Source organism: Panthera tigris, chromosome A3, assembly GCF_018350195.1.
Source record: "Panthera tigris isolate Pti1 chromosome A3, P.tigris_Pti1_mat1.1, whole genome shotgun sequence".
Taxonomy (NCBI): domain Eukaryota; kingdom Metazoa; phylum Chordata; class Mammalia; order Carnivora; family Felidae; genus Panthera; species Panthera tigris.
In genome coordinates, this window is record NC_056662.1 from 103,470,817 (window position 1) to 103,491,725 (window position 20,909).

Sequence of the window (20,909 nt, forward strand, 5' to 3'; positions counted from 1 at the left end):
AACTGAAACAAACGTATGCAATTCCATTCCATTGTGGCATAACCACAGGAGAAAAATTATTTCAGTTAACCTTACATTCATTACTTTGACTGTATAGCCCACTAGGAAGATAGCCCAATAAAGGCAAAAGAACAACAGCTGAGGCTTGAACAACACAGGGGTTAGTGATGTAGTGCATCAACATGCAAAGGCAAAGGGACTGCAAAGATACAAGGATACAAGATGACAGTATGAGGGTGACTGTAGGGACAGTGACCGCAAAAGTAGCAGGCCAGACAGAAAGCCTTATATGATAGAAATACAACTTAGGTAAATGCTGCAAAGGCTGAGTAGCCTCTTAAGGTTGACGTGTGTCTGGTAACATTACCTTCCTCCTTAGCCCAGGCATTATTAATTCAGGGAGATTACATCCACAAACCCAAACCTAACATTCAAAGCCTCATGTTCTGGGACAGGCCTGGGTGGCTCAGTGGGTTAAGTGTCCGACTTCAGCTCAGGTCATGATCTCATGGCTCGTGAGTTCAAGCCCCCCATTAGGCTCTGTGCTGACAACTCAGAGCCTGGAGCCTGCTTCGGATTCTGTGACTCCCTCTCTCTCTGCCCCTTCCCCCTCACATTCTGTCTCTCTCACTCTCAAAAAATGAATAAACTTAAAAAAAAAAAAAAACAGAAAAAAGAAAGTCTCATGTTCTTATAAGGATTCTATCTGCCCAGAAGCTGCACCATCCAGGAGACCAATCCCTGATCCCTAACTAACTCCAAAGTTTTCCTTTTCCCTTTTTTTTTTAGGTTTATTTTTCAGAGAGAGAGAAAGAGAGAGAGAGAGAGAGAGCATGAGCACGAGCAGGGGAGGGGCAGAGAAGAGGGAAAGAGGAAATCCCAAGCAGGCTCTGCACTATCAGCACAGAGCCCAATGTGGGGGCTCAGACTCACCAACTGCGAGATCATGATCTGAGCAGAAATCAAGAGTCGGACGCTTAACCGACTGAGCCACCCAGGCACCCCTCTTTTCCCCTTTAAAAAAGGTTTCTCTTCGTTGTTCATTTTGTATAAAAACTTGCCACTTTCTCACATGCCTCACCATGCTCTGCACTCTTGAGAATGGAGACCGGCTGCTTTATGAAGTGTTAAATAAAGTCCGGATGGTCTCAACTGTCTTCATTTTAACACCACGTACGTGTGAAAATGGGGCATCTGGTAAACCAGGCGACAAGTAACTCATGGTATCACTTCCGTTTCCTCATGCCGTTCCTTTGTCTCCAAAAGGACAAGCTACGGGACCCAATTCAGACGGCGACACACGGACAAGAATTGTGTCAGTGCTCAGCTGCGTACACATCTGTCAGGCCTGTCTCTGAAACGGATGCTTTGAAGTCACCGAGTCTGAGCCTTGATTTAGCTCTTTTCTCTAGCTTGGGAAGTGTCCAGCTCTTTGAAGGGACGGAAGCAAACCCAGTCTGAGCAAGAATACCAACTGGTTACCAATTTCATGAGAGGACAGAATTGCTTTCCTGAAAGTGCAGACGTTATAAAATAACAGAGGCTATTGATGCTAATGAAATTCTGAGCTTATGCTCAAAGATGCAGATCACCCCACGGTATAATAAAAAATTTGTCTGGTCTCAACCTGGGTTCCTGGCAGATCCTCAGAAACGTTTGAAACTCCTAAGTGACAGGAATCTTCGTTATGTTAACGAGGTGACCCTTGATGGGTCTCTGGATAGCTTCAGGATGGGGGCTGGTCAGCAGAAAGATACACCAATCGATTAGAAATTTGGGGCTTTGAGTCACAGGTTATGAAGCCAGTCCTCCCGACCTCAGGAGAGAGGAGGGTGATTGGGAGATGGACTTCACCCATGCGGCCAGCGATCTAATCAATCATTCTTACATAATGAAACTCCAGGCAAAACCCAGAACACTGAAGCTCCGTGGAGATTCCTCGTCGGTTAGCACATTGCTGTGCCACAAAAATAATGTACCTGACTCTGGGGAGAGAGGGCATGGAAGGGCCACGTCCAGGACTTTCCCAGACCTCACCCTGTATGTATTTTATAATAAAACCGTAGGGATGCCTGGGTGCCCCTGACTGAGGCAAACTGGGTGGCTCAGTCAGTTAAGTGTCCGACTTCGGCTCAGGTCATGATCTCATGGTTCACAAGTTCGAGCCCCGCATCAGGCTCTGTGCTGACAGCTCAGAGCCTGGAATCTGCTTTGGATTCTGTCTTTCCCTCTCTCTCTCTCTCTCTCTGACCTTCCCCAGCTCTCTCTCTCTCTCTCTCAGAAAAATCATAATAAAACTGTAATTGTAAGTTTCCTGAGTTCTGTCATTCTAGTGAATTATCAAGGTTATGGGAACCCCTGACTTTGTAGCCAATCAGTCAGAAGTGTGGGTGGCTGAGAACCTCTGGCACTTGAGGCTGGCATCAGAAGTAAAGGTAGTCTTATAGTCTTTTAAGGTTTCTGGATCCAATTCCAACATGGCAAGGGGGGGGATCCTCTCCCCCCTCTTCCACCACAACACCAAACAATTTCCAGACACCAGCAGGGTATCAGAAAAGTCAACTTAATTCTTAACACTATCTACCCAGATGTGACATGAGATTCCACAGGCTAAAGTTTCAGTCTTACAAGACTGTTTCCCATACCCACTTCAGATACCAGTCACAAGCCCTAGGTTGTTACCTGTGCTTCTAACTAACCAGCTACAGATTGGAGGTTCCAACCACCTCCTCCTTGGGTTTGATTAATTTGCTAGAGCAGCTCACAGAACTCAGGGAAACTCTTACTCACGTTTACCACTTTACTGAAGGTTATGATAAAGAATCTGAACCAACGGCCGGACGAAGGGATACAGAGGGCAAGGTCCCAAACAAAGGAGCTTCTGTCCTCATGGAGCTTGGTGCCATTTGGCTGCACATGGAAGCAGTCTGGTTCCCGAAGTGTGGACACTCTCTGGAAAAAAAAAAAAAAAAGACCAAAAGCTGCCCTCTTGGATTTATATGGAGGCTTCATTACACAGTCATGATTGACTAAGTCTTTAGCCATTGGCTGATTTTAACCTTCAGCCCCTCCCCTCTCCTGAGGTTGGGGCTGATGGGTGATGGTGGGATGGACTGAAAGTTCAAACCCTCCAATCACATAGTTGATGGTGGAAACCAGCTCCCATCCTTAGGTGCTTTCCAAAAGCCACCTCATTAACAGAACAAAAGACACCCTTACTATTTTCCTCATTGTCTCAAGGAAATCACAAAGGTTTTGTGAACTGAAAGCTAGACACTGCAAAAGACCAAATATACATGAGAAATATATACATATTTGACCACAGAGGCATCTTCTGAAGTCACAACCTACTCTCAGAAAAAAAACATTTTCCAAGAAAGGGTTCTACAGCTCTCTTCCTAGGTATCAACTTTATTCTTAATATTCCACAGTCTCTTAAAACACACAGGAGTTTGCTGTAACTATTCTAATTATAAATCTCCAATCTTATATGATGTTTCAGCAACACATCTAATACCACTACTCTAAGTTGCTCTAGATTCCCAGAGGAAGAAAGATATATGTGTATCTGTGACATGTTCATATGTCAGAGGCAAAACCTAGAGAAAAATAATCATTTTTCTTTTCTAAACAGAGCACTAACTTTGATATAATGTGCCAACCCAAGAGTTCAGGAATTAAGTGGAAAACCTTATGAGGTTATAGGATAGCAGAAGCCAGAGAAACACGAAGACAAGGAGGCAGATTTCTTTTTTCATTTTACAGATCAGGAAACCGAGAGCCAGATTAAGAATGTGAGTCATTTGCCCATTTGCTGCTCGTTGAGAAGGTTGGGGTTGGAGCTCATCCCCTGATGTGGCCCAGCATCCCTCCTCCAGTAAGCTTGGGGATTATGATATTGAAATAACAAGTCACTGAAAACCCAAATACAAATACTTTACCTAGTGACCTTCTTAAACATTTAGAGAATCTATTAGTCAACTTACATATTAGCAATTTAATGTTGAAATTATTAGGAAAGTTTTAAAGAAAGAGAAAGTTGTGTGTACTTTACACATAACCAGACTTGCTGCTCCCAAAAGGCCCAATTACTATCATGATCAAGTACGAACTCCTTAATCTAGCACTCAAAATTTAATATCAAAGTATCAAACTAGTCTTTCAAAAAGAATCTTCACTACTCTTAAATAGGAGTCTTCAAGGGTGATCTTTCAGTAACCCTGGTCTCCACCGAGAATGACCTCCTCCAGGATCTCCCCCAGTCCTGCCCCCTTTTGCCCCTCCTGCCCCTTTCCTTGGCTTTGGAGTTTGTCCCCACCTCACCTTCACCCCACCCCAACCAGGCCGTAGGCCACACCTGAGTGGAGGAAAAGACCCCTGACCATATAGCCTGTGCTATCCACGGACACCCCAGCCCTCCTTGGCTGGGCTATGACTAATGTGGCAGTTTAGGGGGATTTGGGCAATTTGTGAGGCCCTCAGAGCTCGTTTATTCTTTGTAATAGAATCGCTCTGAGCAGATTGCCACTGTGGAAGGCAAAAGTCTAACCCAACAAAACCCTTAAACCTTGTGTGCAGATGTCATGAGAAACTTCCAAAGCCACTTATTTTAAAAATGCTACAATAGCAAAGGAGAGATCCACCCCGTTTCAAGGCCCAATTCAAGCTCCACCTTCCCTATGAAGTTTTATGAGACAGGTCCATTTCCCCTCTCTCCTCTGGATCCCCTAGCAGATAATCTGAACACTAATATGGCACTTAATACATGTGTATGCCACCTTTAAATGGTTTTATATGACTGCATCTTCATCTCCCAGACAAAGCCACAAGTTTTCTTAAGGATCTGTTGGAGTTAGACAAGGTTGCAATTGGGTATAAATCCAATGGCACCTGGTATATGATGGCTGCTCAATCAACATTTCCTAATTGATGACTGAGCCACTATCAGACGCCAATTGAAAAGCTGAATGAGTGCAACATCTGTTAATTCCTGTGACGGTTAGCAGAACCTAACATTGGTCTAAAGACCCTAGAGTGAGCACCCTCTGCGTTTTAAGCGCCACAAATCGGATTCTTGTGCACACTCAAGTTGGTCAAAACCATGGAAGGAATTCTGGACGGTGAAAGCATCAGGATTTCCAAAAGCTGCTATGTTTTCTTAAAGGTATTTAACTTAAGGGCCCTCAGAGAACAAACACCCGCAGAGCTTCTGTGAAAGGAAGGTAATCACAACAATAGCTCTCTATATTTTACTTGCATTGTCAAGTGGCTTTTGAAACAACCTGGAGAGGTAGAATGGGAAGTAATATGCATCAGCGTATTACGTATTTCTTCTTAGACAACTGGACTCCTTTACAAAGAGGTCTCTTCATTTATAATTCCCGAGAACTTGAGACTCCGGAGCTCCTAGTTCCACAGATGTTGAAAGTTTCCTGGTTGGCGTTCTATAATCTATCCAAACTCTTCCGTTCTTATTATAATTACCATTTGGATGTAGGTACAGCCCGCAGAACCTAGCCCTCCCACGCTCTGGGGCACACCATATTGCTTTTCAGATCAGTTAAATCAAACCCAGAGGACTGCAAGGGTACTAACCCATCACCTTCATATGCCACATATAAAAACAGCCCTGAAGTGCCTACCGACGCGCCCTCACATTGCAGTTACTAAGCCAAAATCCTAGGGCTGCGCGGCACCACAAAACTCAAACCGCACTCAGCGGGCTCGGAGGTTTCGGTTCAACCCGGAAGAGGGGGGAAGTGGAAGGAACAGGCGGCGTGCGGAAGGGAGGAGGGACAAAGGTCTCCCGGCAACGGCCCCGGCGATTGGCCATCCTTCTGCAGCCTAGGCCAATGGCCAGACGCCTTGCAAACGCTTGTCGCTCCGAGTGCGGCTGCGCGGGAGATTCAAATCGTCGGCGGTTCCTCGCTGGGGGAGCGGCTGTGCTGCTGCTGGTCCGCGTCCTCTAGACATGGATAGCCCGGAAAATGTTTTTCAGTAAGTGTCGGTCTGGTGGCATGGGAGCGAGGTTGGGGCGCAGTCCCCGGCTGCGGGCCAAGGAGGAGGCTGCGGAACCTAGGATTCGGTGTCTGCAGGTCCTCGGCCCGGAGACCGCAGTCCTGCCTCCTTTTGCCCCTCCCGCCCCTTTCCTGGGCTGTAGTTTGTCACCTCCCCGCCCTCACTCCCACCCAGCTAGGCTGTGGGCCACTCGTGGTCGTGGAAAGGACCCCGGGGGGTGTAGCTGGAGGTGCCCGCTGAGACCCCGGTCCCTGTCCTCCGAACTGCGGCCACGGCGGCACTTTAGGGGGGATTTGGCCAGCTCGGGAGACCCTCGGAGTTCTCGGTGACTGTTCTCGGAGTTCTCGGGGACCGCTCTGGGCAGATGGCCGCGGTGGGAGAAAAAAGTCTGACCCAACGAAAACCCTAAAGCTTGCGTGTAGGTTTCATGAGCTTTCAAAGCCACCTAATTTAAAACATTCTACAGCAGGGGAAGAACTTAAAATAACTCTTACCCATAATCCCACAATCAGTTTGAAAAAAGTCTTTGAATAACGTGAACTTAAAAAAAAAAAAAGCTGTGCTTGTTGTCATTTATGTCAAACAGCTAACCCTTTTTTTTAATCCCCCCACCTTTGCTTTATGACTTTAGGTGATTTATCTACATTGTTTCAAAAGCATTTTAAAACAGTCAAGTCCTATGTGACAGGAAGTAAAACTGGTTAGTTTTATCAGCCCTAGGATAATTTACTCTTGGGGATCAGAAGGCCCAGACCATTAAGTAAAACCAGGACAGAAATCTACTTTAAGACGTTTTCTTCAGCCTTCAACCTAGCCAGCAAGCTCTTTCACTTCTAGAAGCTTGTTTTCCCCATTTTAAAAGGGAAATCGGGTATTTCTGACCTTATTTTGGCTTTGCAAAGACCAATTTGCTCCAGCAAACTGGATGTTTTTAGTATTAATTTACAGTGTATTTTAGGTCATTTTACTAGGGAAATGTGGTTGGTATTGGAATGTGAAATGTTTGTTTGGAGCAGGCTATTATTAACATATATTTTGGGAGAAATGGGCTCACCTAGGAGGCGTGAGAAGGAGATTAAAACTTAGAAGTAATTTTTAATTTTTAAAAATAAGCAATACATTTATTTTTTAAAAAATATTTAGCAGGGCACCTGGGTGGGCCAGTTGGTTAAGCCCGATTCTTGGTGTATCTTAATGATAAAAAGGAGGTATGTGAAACTGAAGGGAAGAACATTCTAGGCAAAGGGAACAACAAGTGCAAAGAAGAGAAGCCTGTCTCCCTCAGGGAACAAAAATACTTTTATAGGGGCGCCTGGGTGGCTCAGTCGGTTAAGCATCCGGCTCTTGACCAAGGCTCAAGTCTTCATATCAAGGTTTCATGGGTTTGACCCCCGCGTCGGGCTCGGCACTGACAGTGCAGAGCCTGCTTGGGATTCTCTGTCTTCCTCTCTCTCTGCCCCTTCCCCACTTGAGCTGTCTCTTTCTCAAAATAAACAAATAAACAAAACAAGACAAAAAAAGATTTAGAAAAGTATTCATTGAGATGTGTTATACCCGTCTACTCTCCCACCCCCATATGTAACCATTTTCCTATTTTTCAAATGTTTCTTGGTGCAGATATATTTAAATTATAATATTACATTAGTATATCTGTATATGCATATGTGTATGTGGGTGGGTGTGTATGTATATGCATGTACATTTCCAGTCTTGATTTCACATAAAATGTAGCAGACCATGTATACACTCCTTTTTTTTTTTTAAACAATATCCTTGGAGATCTCTATCAGTATATAGAGAGCTCTTTCTCAGCCTGTTTTACAAGTGCATATTTAATCTACCATAATTGACCTAAAAAGTCCCTCATTGATGGAGACTTGATTTGTTGACAGTCTTTTACTAAATAGTGCTGCAGTGAAAAATCTTGTACGTGTGGCATTTTGCACATACACAGATGTATCTGTCTCCTAGATTCCCAGTTAGTGGATTTGCCAGATCAAAAGTAAATCCGTCTGTAATTTTGGCAGATATTACCAGTTCCCTTGGCAGGGATGAAGAGCACTCCCACCTGCAAGCAAGCCCCCTTGCTTCATCTATTCACTGTTGCACATTTTTTTAGTTTTGCCAATCTGGTAGGTGAGAAATTTGGATCCGAGTGAGGTGAATTTCTTTTATGAGGGAGGTTGAGTATTTTCCTGTGGGATGTGTTTTATTTATTTATTTTTATTGTTCCCCCCTCCCCCCTGGTTTCTAGAAGCTTTGTTTTGTTACCCCAGTTTATCATTTTTCTTTTGATTCTGTTTGATGTTTTATTTGACATGTAGGTAGGAGTTTTTTTATTTATATATAGTTTGCTTTATCTAGCTTTTCTTTTGTGGCTTCTAGATGTTGAGTCCTAAGAAACATTGATTGCATTGGTATACTGAGATGATAGCTAGAAGAGAGTATTGCTTACAAATCCTTTTTTCAAAAAATCATGTAATTTCTCCAGTAGAAAACCAGGGATCTTTCTTAGCTTGACTCTCTCTCACACCCAGCAAGTCTCATTGTTTCTGTCTCCAAAACACCCCAAATCCCACACTGTACTGTTCCCACCCTGGTCCAGCTCACCACCCACTGGGACTGTAGTAGCTCCCTAACTGGTTTCCCACTTCTGTTCCCATTCCACCCCTCCTTGGCCTGGAGGGGCAGAATGGACATTTTAAAATGTAAATTACATTTTGTCACCCCCACCCTTCCAGCTCAGCACTCTTAAATAGCTGCTTGGCTGGCTCTCTGGCTGTCTGATCTAGTGTCATTCTCTCAGGGAGAATAGCCTTCCCTGACCAGTCTAAATATTCTAACTCTTACCACACTCTTCCCTCTTGTCCTGTTTTGTTTTATTTTGTTCCTAAGTGCTTAATGTCACCTGGCTTTATTTTAGGTGTTTATTTGTTTACCCCCTAGCACCGAAGTGCCCTTAGAGAAGAGAACATTGCTTTGCCTAGCTGTTTTTTGTTTGTTTGTTTTTTTGTTTTTTTTTTAAAGCTTGTGGTTGGGATGCAGAAGTAGCAGCAAGCTGAATTCTCTGGGAGCTGTAGTCGCTGATTTATGAACATTGCCATTATGTGTTCTTCATGATGGTAGTGACATTAGGCAGCCGTGCCAGGAGAAGGAGACTTTTAGGGCCTAAGGATAGAGTCTGGGACCCTCTTCCAGGCATCTCTTTCACAAGGGCTACCTTCAGGGGCTTGGGTTTTGCTTTCTTCTGGAAAAACACTGGATCTGAGTTTTGTGACAACTTCCAAGTGAATAATCTTTTAATTTTTAATATAGCATTTGAACTGATATTTCAGATATCAATTTTAAGGTTTGTAAATGATACATGTAAAATAAAATACATCTTTTGCTTTTAGGAATTATCCCTAATAGCTCATGTGCCTATTTTTCTCTGTTCTAGAATGTTTGAAGCCCATATGCAGAGCTACAAGGGTGATGACCCACTTGGTGAATGGGAAAGGTTAGCATTTAGTTTATTTTTTTCCTTTAAACAAACTATATGCTGGGGCGACTGACTATTGATTTTGGCTTAGGTCATGATCCCAGGGTCGTGGGATTGATTGAGCCCCTTATTCGCCTCTGTGCTGAGTGCAGAGCTTGCTTAAAGATTCCCTCTTTCTCTGGGGCACCTGAGTGGCTCAGTTGGTTAAGTATCTGGCTCTTGATTTCGGCTCAAGTCATGATCTCATAGTAGTGAGACTGAACCCCTCATGGGGCTCCTTGTTGGGTGTGGTGCCTGCTTGAGATTCTCTCTCTCTCTCTCTCTCTCTCTCTCTCTCTCTCCCTCTCTCTCTCTCCCTCTCTCCCTCTCTCCCCCTCTCTCCCCCTCTCTCCCCCTCTCTCCCCCTCTCTCCCCCTCTCTCCCCCCTCCCTCTCCCTCTCTCCCTCTCCCTCTCCCTCTCCCTCTCTCCCTCCCCCTCTCTCCCTCTCTCCCCCTCTCCCTCTCCCTCTCTCCCTCTCCCTCTCCCCCCCTCTTTCTTTCCCTTCTGCCCTGCACACACACATGCACTCTCTAAAAAAAAAAAAATGTCCCTCTTCCCAGCTCATGTTCTCTCCTTCTCTCAAATAAACGAACTATATGCTGACCTAAAAATTAATATTATCCATATTTTTCTAGTTACATACGGTGGGTAGAAGAGAATTTTCCTGAGAATAAGGAATACTTGACAACTTTATTAGAACATTTAATGAAAGAATTTTTAGATAAGAAGAAATACCACAATGACCCAAGATTCATCAGTTATTGTTTAAAATTTGTAAGTATACTTTCAGATGTATAATCAAATCTGTGATCATACTGTGTTTTTGCTTTTTCCCCCAGATTTTAAGATCATTTTAGACTGTCTTATTTTAATTCCTGTGTTTCCAATCATAAATTTTTAAAAGTTGTATGGCCAGAGACTTGTATTTTAGAACCTTTTGGCTTTTGTATTGTGGAGTCAGTCATTTAATTTTAAAACCTTCCTCTGTCTATCAAGTTGGTAGATAGAAACCACTAAATTAAAAGGTGTGTTGGATGAGAGGTGTGTTTGGGGATAGAAGGATAAGCAGACACTGCTAGGTATTCAGAGGGTTCCTGGGAATAAATTAAATTCATTGTGAATAATTAAGAAAATATTAACTCTCAGTAACTAAATTTAGTACTGCCCCAGGAACAGGCTGCCTCAGTTTAGGCTTTAAAAGTTTGTGTCTTTACAGTCCTGAAATAAAGACTTTGGGGGCACAAGTTCTAGTAATCATAAACGGATAGAGTTAAGATGGATTTATTCACTAAATTACAAGGTACTAGGATTAGAGGCGCCCTGTGGCACTTGGGCAAGCTCAGATTAAGACAACTGTAATACATCATGAGTCATGGAACCCAGTATCCTGGGAAATTATGTGGGTAAGGAAAAGAAGGAGCTTAATTTTTAGGTTTGCTATCAGAGAGCCACACAAGCCTGCCCCTACAGCATATCCTGAACCCTCCACGAAGAGCAAACACTGGGGGTGACTGGGTGGCTCAGTGGGTTAAGCATCCAACTTCAGCTCAGGTCATGATCTCACAGTTCTGGAGTTCGGGCCCCGTGTCGGGCTCTGTACTGACAGCCTGGAGCCTGCTTCGGATTCTGTGTCTCCCTCGCTCTCTGCCCCTCCCCTACTCACACTTTGTCACTCTCTCTCTCTCTTAAAAATGAGTAAAATGAGTGAACATCGAAGGGAGCCGGGCTCCGGGCCCTACCTAGACCGGCAGTTCCTTCGTTCTTGTATCTGTTTGCTTTGGGTTTCTGTAGGCTGAGTACAACAGTGATCTTCATCAGTTTTTTGAGTTTCTGTACAACCATGGGATCGGAACCATGTCATCCCCTCTGTACGTAGCCTGGGCTGGGCATCTGGAAGGCCAGGGAGAGCTGCAGCATGCCAGTGCCATTTTTCGGAGAGGACTTCAACACCAGGCCGAACCAAGAGAGCAGCTGCAACAACACTACAGGTAGTTTGAAAATAAAACTGCAGAGTGTCCCCTGCTTTGAAGTGTAATGTTTGCTCTTAAAAATTTTTATTGCTTTGTTTGTACAGGGAAATCTTTCTCATTGTGAAAATGTGGATAATACACAATAGTATAAAGGAAAGGAAATTGCCCAGAAATATTACTGGCAACACTTTGGTGCGTTGCCTCCCAGTACCTTTTCCTACCCCTGTGTGCGTGTCCTTGTATTTGTATATTTTAACAGTAAATCGTATTGTTATGTCTGTTACGTATACTGGCCTTGATACTGCTCTTAAGAAATTATGGACTTTTATAGCACAACTTATAAAGCAGTTCTGAAATCTGTCCCAGAGTTATGTCATAATTTAACTGTTCTCCAAATGAACATTTAAGGTGTTTTCAACATTTTGATTTTTGTCAAGAACAACATAATGAGTATCTTAATGAATAACTATTTTTCACAACTTTTTTTTTTCTATGATTAAATATACCTCATTTAGAAATGCTGACAATACAGAAAACTAAAGAAGCAGAAGAAACCTGGCGTTTTAGTTGACATGTTGTTCTCTGCTCGTTATAGGATTTACAGGCATGCTTTACATATATCTGCAGCTTCGTGTCAAGGTCTTTTTCCTTTACCATAGAGTTAGCTCCCAATAGATTGCCTATTTTCATCTCTTTCCTTCTGATAGAGTCTCAGAATTGAAATTATATAGTTAAAGGGTGAATGAAGAGTTTTTAAGGTTTGTGGTACATATAAGCACAGTCCCTGCTCAAAAGGTTATACCAGCTGGCCCCTCTCCAGAAGCATCTGAGATCACTTATCTCATTGTACCCCTTGCCAGACTTAATACACTCATTGTTTTCAACTTTGCTATAGCACTCATGTTCTTTTTAAACTTTATAAGGAGAATTTTCAAGCATGCATTTAAAAAAAATATAATGAACCTCCCCTTTGTCTGTCATGTACTTTTAGTAATTATTAACGTTTGATCATGTTTTTTCTATGCTGAAGAATTTAAAGCAAATCCAAGACAGCAAAATATTTTATTCCAGGGGCGCCTGGGTGGCTCAGTCAGTTAAGCGTCCGACTTCGGCTCAGGTCACGATCTTGCGGTCCGTGAGTTCGAGCCCCGCGTCAGGCTCTGGGCTGATGGCTCAGAGCCTGGAGCCTGCATCCGATTCTGTGTCTCCCTCTCTCTCTGACCCTCCCCCGTTCATGCTCTGTCTCTCTCTGTCTCAAAAATAAATAAACATTTAAAAAAAAAATAAAAAATAAAATATTTTATTCCAAATACATAAACATCTCTAGAAAGTGATTTTTGTGCAGAAGCTTAGGCCATTTCACACCTAACAAATTTTAACTGTAATTCCTTAATATCTGTAATTTTCAGTTATTCCTCATAATGTAAAACATTGTGAGTTGTTTTTTTGTTTGTTTGCTTGCTTGCTTGCTTGCTTTGTTAACCACTGGTTTGTTTGAATTAAGAGTCACAAGATTTGGCATTTGGTTGTACATCTCTTATTCTCTTTATACTCTAGATTCTTGTTGATATCACCCAAAAATGTCAGGTTTAGAAGTTGCATTTTACTCAACAGGTGATTTGGTGTGCAAAGTTGCCATGAAATGATATATTTTAAAACTTCTCACAGCATGAACAATAATATATCTGCCATTTGGAGTGGTGGTCTAAGTTTTAGACTTCTTTCTTCTTAACATTATATTCATTATGGTCCAGATGTGTAGAATGCCTAAGATAAGGAGTTCAGACACCCCATGTTGTAACATTTGCAGACGATACACAGAGAAAGAGGGTACGTTTATTATATAAGTTTGAGAAATACGGACATAAACTAAACAGAAGGGGGAATTTTTCTAATACAGTAATTGGGTATGAAGGAAATCCCAGAATTTTTTTTTTTAATTTTGAAGCAATTCTAAAATTCAACTTTACATTCTCTCTCAACCTCAGTCTTTACTAGCTTATGATAAGCTGTCTTGATTGATCTAGATTGATCTAAATAGATTGATTTAGTTTTCACTGTAAGCTTATAATCTGTGTTGATGCCTTTACTCCTGCCACTTAGGTTATTTCAGGCACGCCTTGCTGAAACCCACTTGCCAACTCAAGGTAAAACAACGCTTTCTAAAAATGTCTAAATTGTTAATAATTTAGTCTGACTTGTGCTGGCTTTTTTTCCCTAAGAAAATAATTCATCCAGTATTTATTGATTGTATTGCCTTAGGTAATAGGGAAGGCACTCTGGTAATAATACCTAGCAAATATCCCTGGAGAGTAGAGCTCTGTCTTAGCAATTTAAAAGAGCAAACCCAAAAGAAAACTTGAATTCATTCTATTTTTAGGATTTAAAAAAATAATCAAAATTGGCCAAAAATAGAGGACAAGGCTTACTCTAGAGTCCATCTGTTCTGAATTGAATCAAATGTGTTTAATGCAACTTTTAAAGAAATGGTAGTCATATATTTTCTTAGAAATAAAGATTATGTTTCAGAAATAAGCATCAACTATCCCATCCTGTTGTTTAAATTATCTCTAGAATATTTCTCTTATCTTCTTAAAAGTGTTTTAGTTACATTTTCTAAGACAGTGATCAATGAATTGATTTATTTCTTATGCTACTAATTGAAAGACCAGGGGAATATATTTGTAATAATTTTACTTAATGTGTTTTTATCCTTGTTTCTCTTTATTTCATCCCCCCCCCCCCCCCCCCCCCCCCCCCCCCCCAATAGCTAGAACCTTGGAACCTCTCCATAATGCTCAGATTTTAAATCAAATGGTGACATCAAAATCAAATCCAGGAAACAACTCAGCCTGCATTTCTAAGAATCAGGTAATAATGACATTTGTGGGTTGTGTGGAAACTGGGAATGGCATTGAATGGTCATCCAGCTCCCTTTTACATCCACTTTGACATCTCATTTGTTTGACCTTGTTCCTGTGACTCTAACCTCTCTGTCAGCCACCTGCACCTGTGGCCTGTCATCATCTACCACTGCTCACCTCAGATATCAGATTTAAATAACTTATCTGTTTATCTGACCTAGGGCCCCCCCACTTTTTCACCTTCTGTCTTTACTTCCTCCCCAGCAGCTTCTCTCCTCCTTGGTTCTACTGGTCTCCCTCACATGGGCCCATGAGCCCCTACATTAGATAATACCCACCTGGAAATTTCTGATCCCTGCTTAAAAAACTCAGGAGGTTGGGTCACCTGGGTGGCTCAGTCATTTAAGTGTCCAAGTGTCTTGGCTTCAGCTCAGGCCATGACTTCATGGTTAATGGGATCAAACCCCCATGTCAGGGGGAGCTGACAGCACAGAGCCTGCTTGGGATTCTCTCTCCCTCTCTCTGTCCTTCCCTTGCTCACATATGTTCCCTCTCTCTCTGTCTCAAAATAGATAAAAATAAACTTAAAAAAAAAAAAAAAAACTCAGGAACTTGGAACAATAGTACCTATAACCTTAACCAGGGCTTTACTACTCCCCAGAAATTGTTTCCAGTTTCCTGGTTGACACTATGTTTTATGTATTTCCTACGTGTCCCATTTCACTGTCTAATGCCACATTATAATGATGTTAAACTTCTTTTCACTTTCCTCAAACTTAGGACCTGGTTGTCTCTAACCTTTCCTTTGGGAGCTGGCAAAAATACTATTTTAATGAGACAAAAGCCATTAGATGACATCTGTCAGTTTTCTGCCACCAACCAGTAAATGTAACTGCATCCCTCCCTGCCATCACAGTTGGGAAAGGTGGTCTTTCACTTGTGCTTGTTGTTCTTTGTTGAGATTTTTGCCCTATTGAGATCTCTTCTGCTCAAGTCTCTGCTTCCCCTAGCCTGTTTTCCAGTATCTTTCCTCTTTGTACTACGGTTTCTCTTTCAGTTTGCTAAGGACCTCCTTTAAGCTGACTCTAGCAGAAAGGCCTCTGTCCTTAGTGCATGTTACAAGTTTTATTCATATAACACATTCTTAGACGCAGAATATGCATTTCTCACTTTGATAGATACTCAAACTATCTCATTTTACATTCTACACATTTGCCAGCCTCATTGCTTCCTATTGCCCCAACTATGTGACTTTAAAAAAAATTTTTTTAATGCTCATTTATTTTTGAGAGAGAACGAGTGAGCGAGCAGGGGAGGGGCAGAGAGAGAGGAGAGACAGAATCCGAAGTGGGCTCCAAGCTCTGAGCTGTCAGCACAGAGCCCAATGTGGGGCTCAAACCCATAAACTGTGAGATCATGACCTGAGCTGAAGTCAGACGCTTAGCCGACTGAGCCACCCAGGCGCCCGACTATGTAAATTTTTAGACAGCAGAGATAGGTCTTATTTATGGTCACATTTCCAGGACCTAGCTCAGTTCAGGACATGTATAAGATGTTCAATAAATATTTGTTTGGTGAGTCAGTCCTAGCATTGGGAACTCCTGAGGATAGAATAGTACCAGAAGGAAATTTTTATGATTTTTATTTCTATTAATATAGGATTTTGGAATATTAATCCCAGAACACATAGGCACTGTGGTCCAGCTCCTTGTCTGTTGATTGGAGGGAAATAAGTGCCCTTCTCTATTACCAAGTAGGAATTTTTCAAAATCATTTTCCTATTGGACTCTTAGTTACAAAAGTTGTAAGATTAATAATAGTTGATTATGATTGAATTAATTATAATTTTAAAGAACATATATAAATCTAGTTACAGAACCCCTCTAACACTTTCTTATTGTTTTGTGAAATAATTTGGATGGCAGTTTCTTTTCAGATAAGTGAATGCTGATGTTCCCTTTCTGTCTTTTTAGGGCTCAGAAGTTTCTGGGGTGATTTCTTCAGCTTGCGATAAAGAGTCGAAAATGCAAGTATAATCAGTGCAATAATCTATTAATTAGTGTCATTCAAGAGCTGTTTTAGTACACTGTTGTAAATAATACATTTTTCCCCATTGTAGGGAGCAAAGGGTGATCATGATTTCCAAGTCAGGATATTCTGCACAACCGTCTCTAGCAGCCAAAGCTGATGTTCAGCAGGTTGTTATGTATTGCAAGGAGAAGCTTATTCGTGGAGAATCCGAATTTTCCTTTGAAGAGCTGAGAGCCCAGAAATACAATCAACGGAGAAAGCATGAGCAATGGGGTACTTGCAGTGTTGTGATCTGAGATACTCTAGTCACTTAAAATAATAACCTTGAGTAATTACCTTTTTAAACAGGTAATTGACTATGCCGAAAGAATCTGCAAAAAAGTCTCTAGCTCATGTATCTGAAGCCTAGAAATCTTTATTAAATGCAATTACTGAATGAAAAACATTCAGCAAAGAGCACGCACATACCTCAGACCTTTCCTGAAAAGTGTAGCGGCCGCATTTGTCCAGGGAACTACATTGATGTCTTGACAGCAAAGCTCAGAGTTGATATAGCACTAATGTGGGTTAAGTAGATATACCAGCGTTGCCTTCGTTTTAGTGATATTTTAAGCTTTTAAATATTATCTGAATGGATTTGAACTTCTGTATACAGCAATTTTAAACCTGTAGGTCAGTTATTTGTACTGTGAAAGGATTAGGTTAGGAACTGGAATTGAGAAGAGATTTTCTAAAATCTGCAAGAACAACAAAGAAGACATTCAGAAGGAGCCCTCTGATCAAAGTGCCACATTATTTATGGCTGCGTACTAGGTCAAGTTTTGTTCCTCACAGAGAAAACCATGAGTGTTAACACCAAAGTTTGTGCTTGTCTTTGCTGTAACAACATGAACTTTAGAGAGGAAAGTGGAACTTTGTGCCACTCAGGGCTTTTATACCATCTAAGTCACGTGGACGAGAGCTGCTCTGCGTTGGCCTTTTTTGTTTATCATTTCTCATTTGTTCACCAACTGAGAGAACAGGCAGTTAACACTCATGGAGGACCCATTTTGTGCCATGCACAGATGCATTTTTCATGGAGGACCCATTTTGTGCCATGCACAGATGCATTTTTCTTTCACACACTAGGACGTAAAGTCTTAGCCAAAGGATCTGATTTGAATGTGATATGGCTACGTTAATTGCCTTTGCAAGTGAGACTTACTGCAGTACATGTGAGGCACTGAACTTTCAGGGTACCAGACTCCTCCTCCTCAGAAAGCACTGGAGATTTACATCTTTTATCTGTTCCACTTTCAAATGATATGTAGAATCATGACTTTTATAAAAAGTGATTATTATCATTGTGCTATTATCAAATATTTTTTATTGGTCAACATTGTAAATTTGTACCTTACAAGCTCTGAAATGAAAAATAACCATCCCAAAGGCAGGTAAAAATTATAATTAAAAGGTAATACACCTTTCAGTGCTAATAACCTAATATACATGGAAAAGACTAGTAAAAAAAAAATTGCCATCTTAAAAATAACCTTTCACTCATTTCTGTGTATTCCTGTGATGACCTGAATTTAAACTTGCATGGAAACCATTTTTTCTTTCCTAAAGTAAATGAAGATAGACATTATATGAAAAGAAAAGAAGCAAATGCTTTTGAAGAACAACTGTTAAAACAGAAAATGGATGAACTTCATAAGAAGTTGCATCAGGTGGTGGAGACGTCCCAGGAGAACCTGCCTGCTTTTCCGGAAAGGTCTGAGGTATGTGCATGCTCTTTGCTGAATGTTTTTCATTCAGCAACCAGTAACACTGATTTCTGTTTTTACTTGCTCCTTTCTGTGCTATATTTTTAGAGTTAATTCTGATGTTAATTTAGATACTAGCTTTCCAAATTTTTATGATTGGACACAGAAAGGTATTCAAAATGTAAACTGAGAAAAGGAAGTTACAAAGAGTATGCTTTTATATGTGTGTATGTATATACTTATGTGTTTATGTATTCATATATGTAGTCTTTTTTGGATTTTTTAATACAGTGACATAATTATATGATGAGAATATGAATTTAATAATTTAATTAATTAATTGTCTAGTTGTATTTTGCTTGCCATTGTTTCATGTTGGAAGCGGGGAGAGGTTATGAGTATGTTAGAGTCACATGATTTTCTTAAAATTATTAAGGAATGGGGTTGATTGAGAATAAATTTAAGCTACATAATGGCTGCTTAAGTGATCACATAGTATATGTCTGCCTATGATATAGGATACAATGAAGATAAACACCTTAATTTTTTTTTAGAGTTTTTCTTTTTATTTAAGAGCTTTATAGAGGTATAAATGACATATAATATATTACACATATTAGAAGTGTAAAATTTGCTAAGTTTTGACATGTATGTACACCAATAGAACTATCATCACAATCAAGATAGTGAACATATACATCACACCAAAAGTTTTCTTGCCCCTTTGTTCTTACAAAGTCATGCTACATTTGCCTTGCTTCCTAATGTATTCCAGGCATACAACCTTTCTTCTTTTTTGTTCCTTTGTTTTGTTTTGTTGTGTTTTGAATATAGTTCACACACAATGTTACATTAGTTTCAGGTGTGCAACGTAGTGATTCAACTTCTCTGTGTGTTATGCTGTGTTCACCACAAGTGTAGCTACCATCTTTCGCCGTAGGGTGCTGTTAAAATGCCATTGACTATGTTACCTCTACTGTACCTTTTATTCCTGTGGCTTATTCATTCCATAACTGAAAGTCTGTATCTCCCACTCCCCTTCACTCATTTTGCCTATCCCCTTACCTCCCTCCCCTTTGGCAGCCATAAGTTTTGTTCTCTGTATTTGTAGGTCTGATTCTGCTTTTTGTTTGTTTACTCCTTTGTTTTGGTTTTTTACTTCTACGTATGAGTGAAATCATATGGTATTTGCCTTTCTCTGTCTGATTTATCTCAGTACAATACCTTCTAGGTTCATCCTTTTTTTGTGGTGGCATAGTATTTCATTGTGTGTATATGTGGAATGTTATATACATACATACATACACGCACACATGCTACATCTTCCTTATCTGTTCATCTACCAAGGGACACTTAGGTTGTTTCCATATCTTGGCTGTTATAAATAATGCTGCAGTAAACATAGGGGTGTATATATCTTTTCAAATTACTGTTTTGTTTTCTTTGGATAAATATCCAGTAGTGAGATTACTGAACTATATGGTATTTCTATTTTTAATTTTTTGAGGAACCACCATACCGTTTTCCACAGTGGCTGCACCCATTTAATTTCCCACCAGCAGTGCACGAGGGTTCCACATCCTCTCCAACTCTTGCTATTTCCTGACATTTTTTCAATTTAATGTAATTTAACTTATTTTTTTTTAAGTTCATTCATTTTTTTTGAGAGAGAGAGAGCGGGACAGAGAGAGAGAATCTCAAGCAGACTCCACACTGGCAGTGCAGAGCCCGACCTGGGGCTTGAACTCATGAACCCTGAGATCATGACCTGAGCAGAAACCAAGAGTCGGACATTTAACTGATGGAGTCACCCAGGCACCCCTCCTGACTTTTTTATTTTAGCCATTCTGACAGGTGTGAGGGTGATATCTCATTGTGGTTTTGATTTGCATTTCCCTGATGATGAGTGGTGTTGAGCATCTTTTCATTTGTCTTTTGGCCATCTCAATGTCTTTTTTGGAAAAAATGTCTAGTCAGGTCCTATACCCATGTTTGGTTGTTGCGGTTTCTTTTTTTTTTTTTTTTTTTTATTTTTATTTGGTGTTGAGTTGTGCTCTTTATTTATTTTGGATACTAACCCCTTATTGGATATGTCATTTGCAAATATCTTCTCCCAGTAAGTTGCCTTTTTGTTTTGTTACAGTTTTGGGTTTTGGTTTTGGTTTTTGTTTTTTCTTGGGTTTTTTTCTTTTTTTTTTTTTTTTTTGATGTGAAAGATTTTTACTTTAATGTTGTCCCAATAGTTTATTTTTGCTTTTGTTTCCCTTGCCTCAGGAGACGTATTAGAGAAATAATGCTATGACCAGTGTCAGAGAAATTACTGTCTGTTCCATTCTAGGATTTTTATGGTTTCAGGTCTCACATTTAGGTCTTTAATCCATTTTGAGTCTACTTTTATGGATGGTGTAAGAAAGTGGTCTGGTTTCATTCTAGTAACACTTTAATTTCTTACATATTTTGAAAATTATAAAAATGCATGACTATGATTTTATAAAAGCAAAGATGTTATATATGTGGATGTGCATGTGTGTGTATAGTTACACGTATATAAATGAATGGTTACTAACTACGTAGTTTGCATTTTTCCGGAACTTTACTATGCATGAACACATAAATATGTATACAATTGACATATACAGGCTTATACAGTTAGCCTGTATAAGGCTTACTTTGTGCTTTTTCTACCTAACCCACCTTACGGATCTTTCCTTGTTATTACATAGAGATCCAACTGATTTTAATAGCATCACAGTCTACTCT

At 40.7% G+C, this 20,909-nt stretch overlaps 1 protein-coding gene across 1 annotated transcript in view; it reads left to right on the forward strand.

Moving 5' to 3' along the window:
• Positions 1-5,887: 5,887 nt before the first annotated feature.
• BUB1 (BUB1 mitotic checkpoint serine/threonine kinase) overlaps positions 5,888-20,909 on the forward strand; it is a 46,932-nt gene continuing 31,910 nt past the window's right edge. Inside the window, exons 1-9 of the mRNA XM_042982030.1 lie at positions 5,888-5,997; positions 9,458-9,517; positions 10,175-10,313; positions 11,331-11,527; positions 13,613-13,656; positions 14,280-14,380; positions 16,347-16,399; positions 16,493-16,677; positions 18,013-18,164. Of these exons, the coding sequence (XP_042837964.1) occupies positions 5,972-5,997; positions 9,458-9,517; positions 10,175-10,313; positions 11,331-11,527; positions 13,613-13,656; positions 14,280-14,380; positions 16,347-16,399; positions 16,493-16,677; positions 18,013-18,164 (957 nt within the window). The 5' untranslated portion in view covers positions 5,888-5,971. The remainder of the gene's footprint in view (positions 5,998-9,457; positions 9,518-10,174; positions 10,314-11,330; positions 11,528-13,612; positions 13,657-14,279; positions 14,381-16,346; positions 16,400-16,492; positions 16,678-18,012; positions 18,165-20,909) is intronic.